The sequence below is a fragment of the Mesoplodon densirostris genome, chromosome 8 (genome assembly GCF_025265405.1).
Source record: "Mesoplodon densirostris isolate mMesDen1 chromosome 8, mMesDen1 primary haplotype, whole genome shotgun sequence".
In the NCBI taxonomy this organism is placed as follows: Eukaryota; Metazoa; Chordata; class Mammalia; order Artiodactyla; family Ziphiidae; genus Mesoplodon; species Mesoplodon densirostris.
Genome location: NC_082668.1, coordinates 29,803,443 through 29,820,888, shown reverse-complemented (window position 1 = coordinate 29,820,888; position 17,446 = coordinate 29,803,443). Strand labels below are relative to the sequence as shown.

The 17,446-nt window shown below is 43.0% G+C and overlaps 1 protein-coding gene across 19 annotated transcripts in view; it reads right to left on the bottom strand.

Moving 5' to 3' along the window:
* Positions 1-17,446, bottom strand: part of LOC132495108 (uncharacterized) — a 310,462-nt gene that overhangs the window by 61,272 nt on the left and 231,744 nt on the right. For 18 of the 19 annotated variants that reach the window (XR_009533211.1, XR_009533205.1, XR_009533207.1 and 15 more), the window contains one exon: positions 9,948-10,061. Coding sequence is in view for 12 of the 19 variants with exons in the window: in XM_060106724.1 (XP_059962707.1) it covers positions 9,948-10,061 (114 nt within the window). In the remaining 7 variants the exon portion in view is untranslated. Of the gene's footprint in view, positions 1-4,666; positions 4,749-9,947; positions 10,062-17,446 lie in introns of those variants that run through there. The other variant, XM_060106720.1, reaches the window with a different exon arrangement.

The following is a 17,446-nucleotide window of genomic DNA, read 5'->3' as shown; positions in this document are numbered from 1 at the left end:
TATGAAATAACTTGATTGTTTGAGCTCTGTGTTCTGCTCCGTGCTCCTAAAACGTTGCTGACACAGGCTCCTTGTTGAATGGTGTCATTGCAGAAAGGGCTCTGGGAAGGAAGGGCTCCATCCCTCTTGAATGAACGGGCCACGTGACCTTTTCCAATGCCCTTCACCTCTCTGGGTTTCAGTTTCTTCATCAGCAGCATGAGGGGTTGTACAAGCCACTCTCTAGCAATTCTTCTGGCTTTGACATTCAGGTTCTACAGCCCCCAGTGTGTTGCTGAAGCCCTAGCGAACTCAGCTGTTCACCTCCTGACCTGTCCTCCCAGACCGTCTTGCCACTGCCTCTGTCTGACCCCACATTGTGGCCTCCGAGCACCAGGCAGACTGCCTCTTCCAGAGGGGCTAAGGGGTCAAAGGTGGTTCCAGGGTTTTGCAAACATGTAGATATGAATCGACGGTAGCATGAACCGAAATCGAGAGTCTGTGTTTTCTTTTTCTGTGGGGACAGGGAGGATACTGGGAAGAGTGCGGGGGACAGGGGGTGGGAGTAGAAAGCCAGGTCGCTTTTCGGCATATGGAACTGGGGTGAGTGGGAGACTGCCAAAAAGGAGCATTCAACTAAATATAGGAGAGTCCGCAAGAGAGGCGAGGTTCCTAAACTTGAGCATAAAAATAGCCAGGTGATTCTGAGCTGGCTGAGGGTTAAAACAGGGCCAGAGCTGGAAAGAGAGACCCTACCAGGAGATATTCCAGTGGAGGTGGTGACATAGAGGGGAGAGCTGAACCTGGGACCAAATAACTGGGGAGAGTGGAGAGAAAAGAGATGAGTCTGCAGGACTTAAACCTGACAGGCAACCATAATTTTTGAGGAAAAGAAAGAGGAAAAGGAAAAGTCAGTAGAAGGTAAAGGAGGAAGCAGAAAAGGGAACAAAGTCCCCCTGAGTTGCTGCTACACGCTGGGTTCTTCACATATTCCGATGTGTGGAAAACCTTGAGAGTGAGTATTATAGAAGCAAGGAGGAAAAGCACAGTCTAGGAGAGGCATCCTGGGCTTATGTAATGGAGCAGTGGGGAGGGGGCAAAAGAGGGGTTGCCAAGCCAAGTCCTGGTCACGTCAGCAGCACCCAGACCTCGGCACACCCCGAGAATGACAGGTCCCAATCTCTTGCATTAGAGATGGTAGCAGACACTTTGCATCACACCCCCTCGCCTAAATTCAGGCCTACCTCAAGCTCTCTCCATCAGCCAGCTCCCTCTGCTTTTCAGCCTTAGGGCCCTTTCTGAAGCTGTAGGAGCTTCGCACAAGGAAATCTCAGACAGAAGGGTTAATGCTCCCTTCCCCCAACCTGCAACTACTGAGAGACAAGAGTCCGTGGATCAGTGCCCCAGCCCCTTTCTGTATACAGACAGTGGGTACCTCAATGATGCACTATGGTGATACCCTGCTTCAGTCTCCCCACGACCTCCCTCCCGTTTTCTGGGATTGGATCCCAAATAATTATCTACACTCAGTCTTTGACTGAGACTCTGCTTTCAGGAGAACCCAGACCAAGATGGATGAGTCAGCCTTGTGGTGGCAGACTAAGAAATGCGGGCAGAAACACGAGTGCATGTTTCCTTTAAAGCCCCCAAACGCTGAACAAATAGAACAGGTTTCTGCTCATCTCTATAATGATGGAAGGCTGAGCTGCGTCCCGTGGGGCACGCAGAGATGCTACTTTGGGTATGATCCATGGGCCCTCATTCATAAATCCTCTCCTGAGAGGGTGAACAGGCAGCGCTAGTGCTCAGGACTCTTTGTTGAAAGCACAAACAGGCATGGGTCCCGTCCACATCGTAGAGAATGGCACTTCCCCCTCAGAGGGTTACCTTCCCCAGGACAGGGGCCACAGTCCGGAAGCCTGCAGCAGTAGGAAGCCCAAGAAAGTGTTTTGTTTCACTGTCTGACTCATCCCCACAATGTTTTAAAAACCAAGGTAACGTAGCAGATGTGAAGCTTAATTGCAGTAGAAGGAGCTCAGCCCTAAGTTTACACTAAGCACCTTCAGTCCTCTGCGTGCCACTGGCTGGTCCCACAGGCATTTGAGTCAGCAACACCAATGCTAGCATATTTGGGAGAAGGGGCTTTTGTCTCAGTGCACCCCTGCGTGGGGTCCTGCAGCTGTGTCCTGTCCACTGCCTAGCTCCTGAGTCTCTATCTCTGTTCCACCTTGGACTGCTCTGATGCTCTTGCTGTCATTCACCTCCCCCTGCAAAAACCTGCAAAAACCATCTGTCTTTAATAGTGACGCTTCCACCCTTGGGGTAAGGGTGGTCCTGGGAAGGTTAGGTAGCACTCCCCATTCTCCCATCCCAGCTTGGACTCTAACCCACTGCATAATTCCCGGCCACATTAGCTGCAGCAAGTCACTGACCCTACCGAAGCACTGAGAAGATCACAGGGCATTTCAAAAGCCAGAATAGAAAAATGAAAGTTGAGGCCTGATGTCTCTATTCCCTGAGCATGTCAGCACTTGCTGGTCCTCTCTCCTTGCCCAAGGCCCATCATGCTGCTCAGGCTCTATTCCTCCTCAGTGCCTTTCCTGCCCTGCCATCTCTCTCTCTCCCCTCACAGTGCTAGTTTCCAGACTCCAATGTTGGGCTGCTACCTAGATGTCCTTCTCTTTCCTTGTGAAAACCAACCAACCATCTTTTGGTAGAGGACACTCTTACCCTGGGTTGCATGTTTTATTTTTTTTTAAGTTTTTCAGTTAAGAAATTGCCTTAATACTTTAATAAATTAAATTGCCTTAATAAAGCAATTTTAACTCTTCATTGAGCCAACGTACTCTTTTTTTTTTAAATGTTGAGCCTTCTTTTAATTAATTTATTTTTTTATTTTTGGCTGTGTTGGGTCTTCGTTTCTGTGCGAGGGCTTTCTCTAGTTGCGGTGAGCGGGGGCCACTCTTCATCGCGGTGCACGGGCCTCTCACTGTCACGGCCTCTCTTGCTGCGGAGCACAGGCTCCAGATGCGCAGGCTCAGTAGTTGTGGCTCATGGGCCCAGCTGATCCGTGGCGTGTGGGATCTTCCCAGACCAGGGCTCGAACCCGTGTCCCCTGCATTAGCAGGCAGATTCTCAACCACTGTGCCACCAGGGAAGCCCAACGTACTCCTTTTAAAGGAGACTCAGACTTTACATAGCCACTGGACTATCTGAAGATTTTTCTTAAAGAAAATAGAGTGAGATGGTATTACTTCAGCATGAATCGACACTCAGACATTCACCCCAACGTGAATTTGATGCATTGTCACTATTCCATTTAACCCTCACAATGCCAAACACATCCTATACCATTTATAAAGGTTGTCAAGTTTTAACATTAAAAGGAAATAAAGTAAAACCTATGGCCCAAAAAGAGCGCTTGGCATTCTCCACCCAGTGCTCATTCAAAGCTAGGGGCTGGATAGCTGCCTTAGAGGCAGAATGGTCTGAAGACCAGACATCTACACACAGATTTCCCTTCTGTTTTCTCCTTTAATCAATTGCAATAATTTTCAAATTTCAGGGTGGATAGAAATTAGAACACAAGGTTGTATGTTCTATGGGTGATATAAGGGCTTTTCAAGGATAATGCTAAGTTTATATGATGTTCACGTTAGGTGTTGATTATAGAACCTAAAAATATCACTCCTAAGATGTGACTCTTCTGTTTGGAAAGCTTCCTTCAACAAGAATTCTGCCTTCAGGGACTTCCCTGGTGGCACAGTGGTTAAGAATCCACCTGCCAATGCAGGGGACACGGGTTCGAGCCCTGGTCTGGGAAGATCCCACATGCCGTGGAGCAGCTAAGCCCGTGCACCACAACTACTGAGCCTGCACTCTAGAGCCCACAAGCCACAACTATTGAGCCCACGTGCCATAACTCCTGAAGCCTGTGTGCCTAGAGCCCGTGCTCCGCAACAAGAGAAGCCACCGCAGTGAGAAGCCCGCGCACCAAAATGAAGAGTAGCCCCCGCTCGCCACAACTAGTGAAAAAGCCCACATGCAGCAACGAAGACCCAACGCAGAAAGAAAGAGAGAAAGAAAGAAAGAAAGAAGGAATTCTGCCTTCCAACTAGAATTTCTAAATGGCTGCAAATTTTTAAATGGTGGGGTTTTGTTGTTGTTGTTGTTTGGTTTTTTTTGCTTTGTTTGTTTTTGGTTTTTTTCCTTTTTGGTCTCTCTGTCCTTGGAAAGAGAACTCACCCTTTGGGTTTGGAGTGTCCTGCTGAAAGCCACCCCTGACCCTCATATCACCACTTAGCAGTTTCTGTCTCTGGTGTAGATAGAGTGATTGATGGGGAGCAGGGGACTGGCTTTCTTCCTAACCAGCCGAATAACTTGAGGCTGCAAAACCCAACAGCATCCATTTCATCTTGACATTTGAAAGCAGAGATCTCCTTGAGCCCATCACATATGTCCTGAATTTCCCAACTTTATTTCGAGACCTATTTCATCTGTCGCTGTTTATACCTCTGCTCAGGTTCCTGGTAAATGGTCTGTTTCTGTCAATGACTTTTTCATCTATGTCAGGGAAAGGCCCATTAGACAAATCCAATGGGACAAGTTCAGAGAGTTTGTCAGTTCCCGTCACTTTCAGGTCTGGCTGTGCAGTGGAGCACAGAGGCAAAACAGACTTGTCAAGATGGGCAGCTTCTTCTGGAAGAAGTTTATCTCAATGGAGAGAAACATGTGATGGCTGAAAATCATCGAAATACCAGCATCTCCGCCTGGGAACAGCACAGGGGGCCGAAAAGAGCTGACTGTGAATAAAGTAAGTATCAATCCACTGTGCACAGGAGGGGTGGGGGGACAATGATACATATCCCAAATATGAGCGGGTGCTTGGCAAGAGGAAGCTATCATTTCTAACATAAGTAATTATTTTCGACTTAATAATCAATAATTATTGATAAGAGAAGTGAAAGTATTTTATGTCTTATTTCTCTGAGGAGGTAGAATAGAACTTCCACATGTTCCCATTGCCAAGTTGACTAAGCCCCTGTACCCTCAACCTCATATATTCGACCTCCCCTCTTTCTGCAGTGAGCAAAAGGTCCCGGTAGCACTCTAAGCACAAATCTTCTTGTCCATTGGAGTCTCTTGCCTTATCGCCTTGTCAAGCACTCACTCCCAGAGTTGTCCTTTGCCTTCTGCATTATCAGTTCCTCTCTGTTGGTCATTCCTTTCAGCTTAAACATGCTATCATAACTCCCATTAAAAAATCCAAAGTCTTTTAACCCCATATCCCCTCTGAATTGCCACCCAATTTTTTTCTGCTTGCTTTTTAGCGAAGTTCCTTTCTCTACTTCCTCTTCCTCCCCTCATTCTCTTAAACAACCTCAGGGAACAATTGTTTTTATCAAGGTCACCAATGATCTCCACATAACCAAATTCAAGGACTCCATTTCACAACATTTGCCCTAATTGGTTGCTCCATGTAAAATGTGATAGAATACATTTTCCTGCTTATCCATTCATCATCTGCCTCCCCGCGCCACACACACACTGTAATATAAGCAATTCTCATGGGAAAATAGCAACTTCGCTCCGTTTACCATGTATCCCCAGCTCCTAGAACACTGCCCCTGGCACATGTTAGGTCTTCAATACATACTTGCTGAATAAATGCATGAATGAACAAATCAATTGATTTGGCTCTGCTGGTTATCTGGTTATTGGTAAGTAAGGGTAATTTCTTTGAGACATAACAGTAATTTCTTTAGCCTAATATTTTGCAATGGTCTGGGAAAGTGATGTTCTCTCTCAGAAATGGAGTGGTGAGGCAAGAAAAGTGAAGCTGTTATGTACTGAGTGTCTACTACGTGGCAAGCACTGGACTAGCCACTTTCATATACATCTTCTCCTTTACCCCTCACAATCTTATAAGACAGATGCTATTATTATCTTCATTTTGCAAATGAAAAGAGGTAAAACAGCTTGTCCAAGTTTACCCAAACATGAGTTCAGCAGTGATGAACTCATGCAGTTTTCTAGTTCCTTTGGTTCTTAGATATTAAATGCTGTGAATTCACAGAAAACCAAAGCAACTGAGCTGATAAAGATATAAGTCAAAGCTTCCAAAGTAAAATATATATTCTTTTGGGAATATTTGTGGTGTTGTTTTTATTGTCAAAGAACATCAGAGTTTCACCTAAGTAAATAAAACAACAGAGCTCAAAGGGATTTTATTGCTTGTTTTCTTTCCCCAGCACACTCACCGGAGGCTTATAACCATTATCCATAGGATACCTGTAGTTGTAGAGCAGCCATCTAGTTAGGGGTGCCAGATAAAATACAGGATGTCCAGTTAAATTGAATTGCAGATGAAACACAAATAATGTTTTAGCCTAAGTATGTCCCAAACATTGCATGGGACATACTTATTCTCAAAAAATATTTATTGTTTATCTGAAATTCAAAGACAGCTGTGCTTCTACATTTTTATTTGCTAAATCTGTCATCCCTATATGGGGCAAATGTGTCCTTCCATGCTTCTCCCTCCACTCTGCCAGACAGTTTTATCAAGGCAACAGAAAAAGGAAAGAAGCAAGGGCCACTCTGAAAAGACTTTGAAGCAATTAGAGCCAATGACTGCTGTCTTGCTTTTTATGAGGGAAGGCCTGGGACTGCTAGGAGATAAGTTTTGTAATAGGTTAGGTTTACCTCCAGACCCCTTTGAGCACCACCCTCTGCTTCTCAGGCCTTCTCTCTGCTGCTCAGAAACTGAACAACTGTGGACAAATCCCTTATGTTCTCTAGCCTCAGTTTACCCATCCACAAAATGACGGTAGTCTTAGGTATTAGAGAGAAAAGAAAATAGGTGATGTGATGGGACTAACTTCTGTAGATATGATAGTTGGGCAAGGTCTCAGTGAAGTTTTTAACAGAAACTCGAATGATTAGAAGAAAGCAGCCATGTTCTCCAAAGAAGACACAACACAGATGGCCAAAAGAACATGAAAAGATGCTCAACATCACTAATTATCAGAGAAATGCAAATCAAAACTACAATGAGGTATCACCTCACACCAGTCGGAATGGCCATCAACAAAAAGTCTGTAAACAATAAATGCTGGAGAGGGTGTGGAGAAAAGGGAACTCTCTTGCACTGTTGGTGGGAATGTAAACTGATACAGCCACTATGGGGAACAGTAAGGAGGTTCCTTAAAAAACTAAAAATAGAACTACCTTATGGCCCAGCAATCCCACTACTGGGCATATACCCTGAGAAAACCATAATTCAAAAAGAGTCATGTACCACAATGTTCATTGCAGCTCTATTTACAATAGCCAGGACATGGAAACAACCTAAGTGTCCAACTACAGATGAACGGATAAAGAAGATATGGCACATATATACAATGGAATATTACTCAGCCATAAAAAAGAATGAAATAATGCCATTTGCAACAACATGGATGGATCTAGAGATTGTCACACTAAGTGAAGTAAGTCAGACAGAGAAAGACAAATATCATATGATATCACTCATATGTGGAATCTAATATTAAAAATGATACAAATGAAGTTATTTACAAAACAGAAACAGACTTACAGACATCGAAAACAAACTTGTAGTTATGAAAGGGGAAACGTAGTGGGGAGGGATAAATCAGGAGCTTGGGATGAACATACACACACTATTATAAACAAGAATGATAACTAATGGAGACATACTGTATAGCACAGGGAACTCTACTCAGTATTCTGTGATAACCTACATGAGAAAAGAATCTAAAAAAGAATGAATATATGTATATGTATAACTGAATCACTTTGCTGTACACCTGAAACTAACACAACATTGTATATCAACTATACTCCAATAAAATTAAAATATTAAAAAAGATAAAGAAAGGAAAATTTCACTCTAACATTATGGCTTTATTCACAAAAATAAAAGATACTAGTACCAAGGGGGGGAAAAAAAAGAAGAAAGCAGCCATGAGAAGAGAGTGTGTGTGTGTGTGTGTGTGTTTATATCTGTGCAACTACAGATAAGATAGAGGAGATGAGGGCTAGATGGGACAACGAGTACAAAGTGTTTAATGGAGACAGAGGATTCCATACTGACCTGTTTTTTTAACAAAAATAAAAGGAACCAGATTCAAAGTAAAGTAAAAACTTGACAATGGGAGCAAAGCAAGACTAATCTATAAATCACATTCCCTGAAGTTGATTTAAGTGGTGAACTGAAACGCATGCTAAGTGAGGAAGAAAATATAAAAACTGGGCATAAACACAGCTTGAAGTTATGATCAAATAAAAGTTACAACAAATTTAACCCCATTGATATTTGACATTGTGTATCTGAAGAAGGTCCATGCTACGGACTGAATTGTGTCCCCCGCTTCAAGTTCCTATGTTGAAGTCCTAACTCACAATGCAATGATATATTTAGAAAAAGAACCTTTAGGGTGGTAATTAAGGTGAAATGAGGTCATAAGAGTGGGGTCCTAATCCAACAGGACTGGTAGCCTTATAGGAAGAGGAAGGGAGAAAGATCTTTCTTCCCAACTGCATGCGCTGAGGAAAGGCCATGTGAGGACACATCAAGAAGATGGCCATCTGCAAGCCAGGGAGAGAGGCCTCACCAGAACCCAACCAGGCTGGCACCCTGACCCCAGACTTCTAGCCTCCAGAACTGTGAGAAAATGCATTTCTGTGTTCAGGCCACCCAGCCAATGATATTATTGTTATGGCAATCTAAGCAGACTAAGACAGAGAGTGAGAAATTAAAATATGTTTAGAGGAACACTCACACACACATTTTAAGAGCCTTATTGTGTGAAAAGGCTACAGTTATTTAATAAAAGTAGAATATGGAGCAAGAAAGAGAAATGAAGTCAGTAAGATAGACAAAAACAACCTAGCAATTAATGGAATAAATAACCAGGAACGAAGCCTCTTTTCCAGTGTTGGGACCAGCCTTGGGTTTATCAGGTTCCCAAATGAAAGGAAATGATGGTGGGAGATCAGCCATCTCATGTGGAGGGTACAACTGAGTGAGAAAAGGCAAATGTGCAGCATGGGGAGAGTACCCAGTGCCAGTTAGAAACATCTGAACTCTAACTTTGAAAAATTCCAAGACCTTTAGTATATTAATTCATCCATTCTCGTTATTCTTTCTCTTAGGTTTTAAAGAGAAAGAACAAGGCACAACCCCTTGTCCAAGGTTCATTCATTCAAGACTTCATGTCGGGGAATGGGAGTATTCAAGATTTAATGATATGGAGACTCCTGCTCACAAAAATGCTCAGTTCTGTAGGAGAGATGTTCAGAAAATCTGAGCAATGCAAAGCTGGTTTTGCAAAAATGTTGGATAAACAGCTGTCATAAGACTGGGTGGATGGATGGATGGATGAATGGATGGGTGAATGGGTGAGACAGTGATTGTTACAGACGTTCACAAAACGGCTGGAGTCCTGATGCCAGCCTCTGGCTGTGTTCAATCTATTTGAGCACAGGCATTGATCATTCTCTGACAAACTGATAACATCCTGTATATGACTCCTCTACTATGAGCATCTAAGAAACATGAACATCTTATTTGCTTTTGTTTTCCTCAAAACCTAGCCTTGTTACCATGAACTGGGACCCTGACAATTCCATTGATTCTTGAGCTGTCTTGTTCTCCCTGTCACTACTGGGGGTCTGTTTAATGAACTCATTCATTTATTCATTCAATAAATAGTCATTAAGTGCTTGCTACATGCTGTGTATTGCTCTAAGTTCTGTGGCTACATTAGAAAGCAAATGTGCTTATGTTCTGCTGAGAAAAAAACAAAATAAACCAAAAAATAAAACATATAGTACATCAGAGAGTGATAAGTGCTATGGAGAAAAGTAAAGCAGGGAAGAGGGAGAGAGCAAGCCAGAGGGGCGGGGGGGTAAGATGTTTAAAAATGTGCTCAGGGAAGACTCACCAGGAAGGTGACCTGTGAGCAAAGACCTGGAGGAGTTGGAGTGGCCCACACAGCTCTCTGGGGTAAATGTGCTCCAGCCAGAGGGAAGAACGAAGCTCGGATGTCAGAGCGTGCCTGGAATGAAAAGGAAAACAGTAGATGGACCATTGCATCCGGACAAAGGAAGGGGAAGACAGAGGATATAATGTCAGAAAGAAGAGGGGAAGGGAGAGTCCCATGGAGGGCCCTGTCAGCTCTGGTAAGGATTTTGGCTTTTTAAAAAACTTTTTAATTAAAATGGTACAAACAAACTTATTTACAAAACAGAAATAGTCACAGATGTAGAAAACAAATTTATGGTTACCAAGGGGGAAAGTGGAGGAGGCGAGGGATAAATTGGGAGATTGGAACTGACATATACATACGACTATATATAAAATAGAGAACTAGTAAGTATCTACTGTATAGCACAGGGAACTCTATTCAATACTCTGTAATGACCTATATGGGAATAGAATCTAAAAAAGACTGGATATATGTAAATGTGTAACTGATTCACTTTGCTGTACAGCAGAAACTAACACAGCATTGTACATCAACTATACTCCAATAAAAACTAATTTAAAAATTTTTTTATTATTGAGGTATAATTGACATGTGACACTGTATTAGTTTCAGGTGTATAACATAATGATTCAATATGTGTATACACTGTGAAATGATCGCCACAATAAGTCTAGTTACCATCCATCACCACATTAAGTTACAATTTTTTTTTCTTGTGATGAGTACTTTTAAGACCTACTCTCTTAGCAACTTTTGAATATATAATATAATATTAACCGTAGTCACCATGCTATGTTTTACACCCCCATGACTTATTTATTTTATTTTATTTTATTTTACTTTATTTATTTATTTTTTTTGTGGAACGTGGGCCTCTCACTGTTGTGGCCTCTCCCATTGCGGAGCACAGGCTCCGGACGCGCAGGCTCAGCGGCCATGGCTCACAGGCCCAGCCACTCTGTGGCATGTGGGATCTTCCTGGACCGGGGCACGAACCCGTGTCCCCTGCATTGGCAGGCGGACTCTTAACCACTGCGCCACCAGGGAAGCCCACTTATTTATTTTATAACTGGAAGTTTGTACTTCTTGATCCTCTTCATTCATTTCACCCACTCCCCCAACACCCCTCCCCTTTGGCAACCACCAACCTGTTCTCTATATCAATGAGTTTTGTTTTGTTTCATTTGTTCATTTATTTTTTAGATTTCACATAGAAGTGAAATCATACAGTATTTGTCTTTCTCTGTATGACTTATTGCACTTAGTATATTACCTTCAAGTTCCATCCATGTCATTGCAAATGGCAAGGTTTCATTCTTTTTTATGGTTATATTCCACTGTATGTATATCTATACCTATCTATCTATCTATCTATCTATCTATCTTACATCGTCCTTATCCATTCATCTGTTGATGGACATTTAGGTTGCTTCCATATATTGGTTATTGCAAATAATGCTGCAATGAACATAGGGGTGCATATAACTTTTCAAAGTCGTGTTTTTATTTCCTTTGGATAAATACCCAGAAGTGGAATTGCTGGATCATATGGTAGTCCTATTTTTATTTTTTTGAGAAGCCCTTCATAGAGTTTTCCATAGTGGCTGCACCAATTTACTTTCCTATCAACAGTGCCCTGCGTTTCCTTTTTTCCACATCTTTGCCAGTACTTGTTATTTCTTGTCTTTTTGATAATGTTCATTCTAACAGGTGTGAGGTGATAGCTCATTGTGGTTTTGATTTGCATTTCCCTGATGATTAGTAAGAGAAGGTGGTGACTCTGACCAGGTGTTAGTGGCAGAGGTGGCGAGAATATTAGATTTTAAATATCTTTGGGGAGTAGTCAATAGGACTTGCTGGTGGTTTGGATGTGGGGTTTTAATGTGGAGACTTCCATTATGTTCCCAAGCAGCTCTGGTATAAATAGTGGCTTGCTACATGGCATCTTCTGCTGAGGGCCCTCCCTTAACTGACTGGTTGGCCCAGTTTGAACTGGGATTCTTCCAGTCCCACAAGTCCCTTTCCCACCCCCACAATCATAACTGTGATTAGGATTGATGGTCTCCCCATCCCTACAGCCTCCACTGACCTGTCACCCTTTTTTTTTTTTTTTTTTCGGTACGCGGGCCTCTCACCGTTGCGGCCTCTCCCCACAGGCTCCAGACACGCAGGCTCAGCGGCCATGGCTCACGGGCCCAGCTGCTCCGTGGCATGTGGGATCTTCCCAGACCGGGGCACGAACCTGCGTCCCCTGAATCGGCAGGCGGACTCTCAACCACTGTGCCACCAGGGAAGCCCGACCTATCACTCTTTTTGCCAAGCCCAGCCCAGCGTCCATCCTATAACTCTCCATTTCCTACCTCTCCTTGCTTGCATTTAGGCTCCCATAAGAATGGAAAATATGGCTCTGAAGGAAGAAAAGGCTCTATCTAGATGAAAATGGGTCCAAGTGGGGAGAGCAATTCCAAGCCAGGATAACTGTTAAGGGAAAGCATTGGACCATGTACTGTAGCCCTGAGACGATCAGAACAGCAAGACCAGACATTGAAAATCAGCACCTTTCTAGTTTTCTACCCACCATCTGTTTCCAGATTTCAAGGCATTTGGGGTCAAAATGAGATGTATGCAGTTGCCATCTGACTGCAAGATTAGATAAAATATCTAAAGAGAGTGGCTTTTGCAAACTGTTAATCTTACTTATGATTGTTTAAGCAACAAAGAAAAGAAGGGACAAAAGAGAGAAAGGAAGAAAGAACAAAACAAAAAAAGAAAGATTGGTTCTTTCCCGTTAGCTATTTTATAGAAACCAGCAATGGGTTATAACCACATGCTACACTATTTACCTAACTTTCAAAACGAATCCAAGCCATCAACCCCCTGTATACTATCTTAAGATTTAAATCAGGACATTTTTTATGGCAGCAATTAAGAACTCCTCTCAGAGAATGAGGCTGAGCCTGCTAAGTCTAACCAAATCATTTTTTTTAGTCTTAAAACATACACTGCATAAATACTTTGGAACACAATTGATGCAATATATCCTGACTGCTCTTCAAATTCCTGATCAGGGTTTCCAGACATTCAGAAATGCCGGGGGTGAGGATGGGGGGTTGGGGGGGTGGGGGGCTATGTGCACGTGTTGTCGTTTTAAAGGATCCAATGCTATATAATTCTCTCGTGTGGAAATTTTCCACTGACTTCAGATTTGCTAGTATGAACCACCAGATCCTCAAAGATTGTGCTAGGGCAATTTGGAGGCATACTTCCAACCTCCTGGTGGAGTAAATTATAATATGCAATGAAGTAGTTATTTTCTAGGGCTTGTTGTGTTTTTGTTCCTCCCACAAACAAAATGCAAACCATCACAAATTAAATAGATTCCTCGAGGTCTGAAGGAGGCTTCTAAGGCTGTTTTTTGTACACTCAGTGGCATGTCACAACAGATGTTAAAGGGCCAGCCCCAAAAGGAGACTGTTTTAGAGATAAGATGTGAAATGGAAGCGGGGGACTTGAAGGCTTTCCCCTCAAGAGATTTTGATAATGAAGTGACGGGGTGGGTGAGCATTAATCTCAGCCCCTTCCTAACCTCTTCGTGTGTCTCCCTCTGAGGTCTTTCAGTCCCTAGAGTAGCAGGTTCAACCTCTGAGGTCTTTCAGTTCCTAGAGTAGCAGGTTCAACAGAATGCTAGATCCATAGAAGCTACCCACTTTCCCCCCCACCTTAATTATTGAAAGAATCTTTTCAAACAGCCATTATGATGATGAACTCTTCCACCAGATGCTACGTTTCACCTATGTCCCTGAGGAGTACCTCTTACCTGTTTTTCCTACAGAGGCGAAGGGGCTAGATTCACTGTCAAGTAGAGGAGGTGGCACTGCTCCTGATATGTTGAATTTGTGGAACTGAGACTCGGAACTCAGAACTCTGAAACTGCATCTGGACAGCACCTCTACACATGGCTGCCTCAGACCCTCACAGAGGCGGGCACGGGGCCCATGAAATTCATAATGTCTCCACGTGCCTGCCAGCTCTAGCCTTCATTTATGAACAAAAGATATCAACCCTGATGACCAGCCTCCCTTTCACACTGTATACTGCACATAATTTGGAGGTCAAAGGACTGGGGTGGCCCAGAGACACCTGAAATAACTCTAGGCAAGTCCCTCCCTCATTCACATTTGCCACCATCTGTCCAGCTCTGGTCCTGACCCTCTCTTTACACTGCTTATCAGAAACACAGGATGGCGGTTGGGTTTGGGGGTGTCCATCCACTCACACGCCATTTGTAGGATCTGCCCCTGTCTAAGGCCACTGCCTCAGGGCCTGTTCTAATGTCTATGCTTGTGCCTAATGAGAATATGCATAACAGATAGCTTGTTCAAAACCTAAAATCTAGTTAGTGTGGCAACGGGAATTAATAGGCTCCATATTCTTTTACCTACCTCTGGCTAGAAATGATAACTGAAGCCAGAAGTTACAAGCTTCAGTGAGCAGATTAATGAGAAAACTTGAAAGCTTGGGAGGCAGTCAACACAGGTAGTTTGAGTAGACAAATCTTTCAGTTAGAAATTACATCTTGATAAGTGGTTAAGAAAATTATTATTGAATATTTACATACCAGTTACCATAATGTAAGCTGCATCAATCCATTGTCTGTACTTATCTTAAAGTTTCTGCCTAAGCCTATTTCTTACTGCAAAGAGATTTCTTGTGATATTAAAAAGTTTGTTTTAAGAGTTCTAAGAACTGTTATGGCTTTGAAACTATAAATGTTCACTATGGGAAACTACATATGTTGTGGTTTGTAGTAGAAAACAGTGTGTGTTTACTTTTCTAATCGATGTTGGTCATTGGAGGTTGATATAAACCACCAATCTTGTTCACTGTTCTCGATCTAATGTATTCAACCACTGTAAAAGGGCTGTGCTACATCTCTTAAAATTAAAACATAGCTAAAGGCATTTCTGCTCATAAAGGTTTATCTTACAATTATAATTAATGTGTTGATAACAGTATATCTTTTAAACACAATGAGAACAAGATACGGCACGTTAGTAACAAGATTCTAGGGATTCTACTGTTTTCATTTCAGAAAAACTCTGTCTTCTACGTTTAGTTTTTAAATAAACAAGTAGGTAAGTTGAAAAATGAAAAGACAGTCACTCCAACGGTAATTTTCATGACAGCCTGATTAAGATGAGAATATGGGCGGGTGGGACTGTGCACAAAAATACCTAACACAGAGGGTAGCCTATGCGAGGGGATTGATAAATGCAGACTGAATCTGATGCGCAACAATCAAAGTTCCTATATACTAAAGTTAGTCTAATCCTAGAGATAGAGGTTACCAACCACATCCTCTGGAATGTTATCTAACCCCACCCCAGTCCTAAAATTTCCTTTTTACCCTCAAGAGGAAGCTAGGGACAGGAGGTCTACCATGTGAGGTGTCCCAAGAAGCGGAGAGGTGCGCTGTTTCTTCTCCAACTCACATCACCTCTCTTTGTTCCTACAGGAGCCTTTCCCAGGTCCCATCGCCATGAGCCTGGTTTACGATGCTTGTGCTGCCCTTGTGAGTACCTTCCTCTTCTTGAGTCAGAGATTATCAGTCCACAGGCCTTCCCTACCTCCCGAAATTTCCATACCTGTCTTGTAGAGCCACAGATGTGCTGCCCAGCTTCTCCTTCAAGGGAGGATTTGATGGGATAGCTGGCAGCAGTCGTGTGCCAGCTGTCAGCTGTTTTGGGGTCTGCCTCAGCTGCAGAGACCCTCCTCCCCGAGGTCACGCTCTTTCCCAACAGCCCACAACCCTTGCCTGAGACAGCTGCCCACTTGAGCACGACTCCAATGGGCACTATTCACTCCAACACTCCTGGTGAAATTGGCCCAGGCCTTTTGGGCCTGCATCACAGTTGGGCTTCTTCCTCTGCCCAATCTGCTCCCGGTTCCTCCCCTCTACAGATGTTGAACCCAGTGAGCATATTGCTCTGGAAACTCCAGCTCAGTATCTGTTTCTGGAGAGTCCAACCTGAGATGGCTGTTACGTATTTCAATCTCGTCACGAGATTACTGCCAAATGATCAACCTGACAAATTCAGGTGAAGGGAGAGGAAAGTCTAGAAGCTCATTAGCCTACATCAGTGGTCCTAAATATTTTAGCCTTTAGAAATAGAACACTTTCTTCAAATTATGAAACCTTAAAGCAGAATCAAGTGGGGTGTCTCCGTTGAAACTTCTGTGGCAGGCCACAGAGTCCTAGAGAGATGAAAATCAATGGACCGAATAAATCAGTGGTTCCCAACCCACATCAGGCATCAGAATCCATTGGGGACATTTAAAAAATATAAATATCTGGCCCTTACCCCTGAGATTCAGTTTCAATGCTGTAAAAGTCCTTGGGGTGAATCTAATAGACAGCTTGGGCTGAGAACTCATGAACTCTAAGGCATTTTTACCCTCTGCAGGTCTGTCATCCAGAACACAAGATGGCCCTTTCTCCAGTATAAACATTTAATACAAGGCATCTACCGTCCAAGGCTAAAGAGCCAATCTAGCCTTTACATTAATAGAGGGATTTATTTTTAATTACTTACTAATATCACTGACTATATTCTCCTCCAAAAATCAAAAGAAATGACAGATGAGCTAATGTCCCTTCTGACCTCCCTCCACCCCAGCATAAAAGGGCTTCTCCTAATACTCCTGGATCCCATTTTTCCTCTGCTGCCATACGTCCCAGAACTCCTAGGAGCCACAGGCCCCAAAGCTCCCCAAGAGAAGGTGCTGTCTAACTATGGGGAGATCCCTCGCTGACCTTACCTGCCTTCCCAGGGGCCAAATCCACAGGAAGCTTCAGTAGGACTCCTGGCTTTGTTGTTATCCAAAACCCCATTTAAAGAGTCAAATTGCATTTGTTCTCATTTACCCTCCTGAAGCTGGAGACAGATGCACAGAGAATCCTTCTCAGTTGGCTGTCCTGACTTTCACCTTTTTTATAGTTAATTTTCATTTTCTATAGTTCTCAAATATATATATGTTGGTCCTACGTTTATTCTCCCAAACTACCTAAAAATTGGTACGATTGAATTTCCTCTAGTTGTTTGTAAAAGAGCACCCATTTTTTTTTTTAGAATTTGGTTGCTTCTCTTTATAGATGCCTTTTTGAATACTTGATCTTCAGTGGGTTTTTTTGTTTTTTGTTTTTTGTTTTTTTTGGTTAAAGTTGATAGCAAGTGTTAAAGTAGTTTGTACAATGCCTGAGATTATTCATGATCAACTGGTACTCCAGGATCCTTCAATTTTGGGTCAACTTATAATTTCCACTCCATTTAGTGCTAGGAAAATGGGAGTTTCCTGATCACCCCTTTTGCTAAGAGTCCCTCTCTTAGGAAACCTGGATATACCCAATGATCTCATCTCCAATTTGATCACAACACTGATGCGAGCAGAACTGT